Source organism: Sorex fumeus, unplaced genomic scaffold, assembly GCF_029834395.1.
Source record: "Sorex fumeus unplaced genomic scaffold, SorFum_2.1 ptg000164l, whole genome shotgun sequence".
NCBI classification, from domain to species: Eukaryota; Metazoa; Chordata; class Mammalia; order Eulipotyphla; family Soricidae; genus Sorex; species Sorex fumeus.
The window spans coordinates 451,697-454,558 of NW_026606221.1; the positions used below are offsets into that span (position 1 = coordinate 451,697).

At 58.0% G+C, this 2,862-nt stretch overlaps 1 protein-coding gene across 1 annotated transcript; it reads right to left on the reverse strand.

Annotated features, from left to right (window-relative positions):
* Nucleotides 1-1,564: 1,564 nt before the first annotated feature.
* On the reverse strand, nucleotides 1,565-2,645 carry PIGC (phosphatidylinositol glycan anchor biosynthesis class C). Its single transcript, XM_056107391.1, has one exon. It carries the CDS (start codon nucleotides 2,628-2,630, stop codon nucleotides 1,737-1,739), a length of 894 nt encoding a protein of 297 aa, XP_055963366.1. The 5' UTR covers nucleotides 2,631-2,645; the 3' UTR covers nucleotides 1,565-1,736.
* Between the last annotated feature and the right edge of the window lie 217 nt (nucleotides 2,646-2,862).

The following is a 2,862-nucleotide window of genomic DNA, read 5'->3' on the forward strand; positions in this document are numbered from 1 at the left end:
CTGCACTCAGGAATCACTCCTGGTGGTGCTCTGGGGACCCTATGGGATGCTGGGAATTGAACCCGGGTCAGCCGCATGCAAGGCAAACACCCTACCCGCTGTGCTCTCGCTCTAGCCCCCGATACCAGTGTCTTTACCCAAACACTCTTCTTTATTTTTCTCTCCTCATGCCCCTTCTCGGCTACTTTCTGCTTGCAAAACAATCCTGAGACTACATGGCTAGCTGCGGGGCCCAAGCAGAGCACATCCGTCCCAGTCCAGTCCAGTCAATGAGGGTCAGTGCCCTGAGCCCCTCCTCCCATCCACAGGGGCAGCTGTGGGCAGGGCCCGCGGGAAGAAAGAGCAGAGACCACTGCTCAACTGAGGAACCGGACAGATTCTCTCTTTTTTTTTTTTTTGGCTTTTTGGGTCACACCCAGTAATGCACAGGGGTTACTCCTGACTCTGCACTCAGGAATTACTCGTGGCAGTGCTCGGGGGACCGTATGGGATGCTGGGAATCGAACCCGGGTCGGCTGCATGCGAGGCAAACACCCTACCTGCTGTGCTATCTCTCCAGCCCCATTTTTTGGGCTGGAGCGATAGCACAGCGGGTAGGGCGTTTGCCTTACACGCGGCCAACATGGGCGACCCGAGTTCGATTCCTCCGCCCCTCTCGGAGAGCCCGGCAAGCTACCGAGAGTATTCGATATGCCAGACACAGTAACAACAAAGTCTCCAATGGAGACGTTACTGGGCCTGCTCGAGCAAATCGACGATCAACGGGAGGGCCTTTACCTTTACCTTTACCTTTTATACATCGGAGCAATAGCATAGCAGGTAGGGCGTTTGCCTTGCACGTGCCCGACCCAGGTTCGATTCTTCCATCCCTCTCAGAAAGCCTGGCAAGCCACCGAGAGTATCCCACCCGCATGGCAGAGCCTGGCAAGCTACCCATGACGTATTTGATATGCCAAACACAGTAACAAGTCTCACAATGGAGACGTTACTGGTGCCAGCTCGAGAAACTCGACGAACAACGGGAGGACAGAGCTACAGTGTTTATTTTCATAAAGTAGTTCACAATAGTTCACGGCAGATAACATACACACACCCACCCCACCAGTGAGCAGCTTCCCACCACAATAAGAGAGAAGTGTGTGAAGGTTGTTGTATTTCATTCTGGGGCCACTTAAGCTCGTATATAAGAGAATACAAGCAAGTATAAGGCAAAGGAAAGGTAAAGGCAAAGGCCCTCCCGTTGATCGTCGATTTGCTCGAGCGGGCCCAGTAACGTCTCCATTGGAGACTTTGTTGTTACTGTGTCTGGCATATCGAATACTCTCGGTAGCTTGCCGGGCTCTCCGAGAGGGGCGGAGGAATCGAACTCGGGTTGGCCATGTTGGCCGCTTGTAAGGCGAACGCCCTACCCGCTGTGCTATCGCTCCATCCCTACTACAAGCAAGTATGTTAAAACCAAGCCAATGCGTGCTCCTTTGGTACATCAGTGGACTGGAGTATAAAAGCATTTGCGGCCGCGTGCTCTGGGAAATCGCTCTCCTCTGAGAGTTTTATTTTATAGTCTCTGGGTCTTGGCCGTTGATGAGATTACACGGCGTCAGGAGGGGGGCCGGGGCGTCTGTGGGTGTGACTGCCAGGAGGAAAACCGGGGAGCCAGGGGGAGGAGGCCCAGACCTGATCCGAGTGGGCTTGGCGATCTCAGCCCCCGGGTCCCGCATGACAGGTCCTCTTCGACCTCAGCTGAGGAACCTGGACAGGTCCTCTTTGATCTCGGCCTCGTCCCAGGGCCCGTGGATGTTCTCTTTGAAGAGCTGCAGGCGGATGAGGTAGAAGGGGCAGAGACAGGACACGGCCAGCAGCAGGAAGGCGAAGAGGACGGCGCCCACGGCACTGATGGACAGCAGGCCGGCGCAGGCGGCCAGCGCGAAGAGCAGCGTGACCCCCACGTAGCTGCGGGGCGTGCAAGCCTTGAGCTTCTTCTGAAGCATGGGCCACAGGGCGAAGATCTGGATGGCGCAGGTGACCATGATGAAGGCGTGCAGAGAGCGTGGCAGGCGCGAGGCCAGGCAGACGGAGGCGAAGATGGCCATGTTCAGGGACAGCGTGCTGGACACGATGGCCGCGTTGGCCCCGTAGTCGAAGAAGATGAGGTGGCCAAGCAGCATGAGGGCGGCCATGGCGTAGATGGTGTCGGTGCTCACCGACTCAGTCAGGGTCTTGAGCACCGGCGAGAAGCCATAGGTGAAGGCCACGAAGACCACCGCGCTCTTGAGGTCGGCCCAGCGGGTGCGTCCACTCTTCCGCCGTTCCTCCCCACCGTCCAGGACGTCGAACAGGACGTAGCCCAGCAGGGAGGACGCCAGGCCCGCGCCGAAGAGCCACTGCGGGGCCAGAAGCCCCTCGTCCAGGTACCACCAGATGACCACGAAGACGCACACGCTGCACAGCTGCTGGACCACCACGCTGGCCTCGAAGACCACCGCCCAGTACTCGTACCGGCGGGTGTGGATGTTCTTCCGCAGCTCCTCCAAGAAGCGCCGGTCCACGTAGTTGTCAGGGAACGGCTGACGCTCATATAACACCTTTTGCCACCGGACTTCTTTGCTGCTGGCCACGGGCCGGGCATACATCGTCTTCTTTCTCCTGCTTCTGCCGCGAGGCAGGCCAGCCGGGTCACCAGGACTCAAGTCGTTGGCCCCGTAGTCGAAGGCTCGTCCCCTAGAAAGTCTAGCGATGACTGTTATCCGGGGACACCCATGCTGTGCCCCCCAATCCTCTCTGATGCCGCCTTGCTGTGCCTGGTGGGCAGGAGACCACCGGGTTCCTAGCGGGAGAGAGACTTGAGTGAGTGCAGTGCAGAGT

Excerpts from the sequence above, each read along its gene's own strand:
- PIGC (XM_056107391.1), bottom strand. The coding sequence starts at position 2,630 with ATGTATGCCCGGCCCGTGGCCAGCAGCAAAGAAGTCCGGTGGCAAAAG.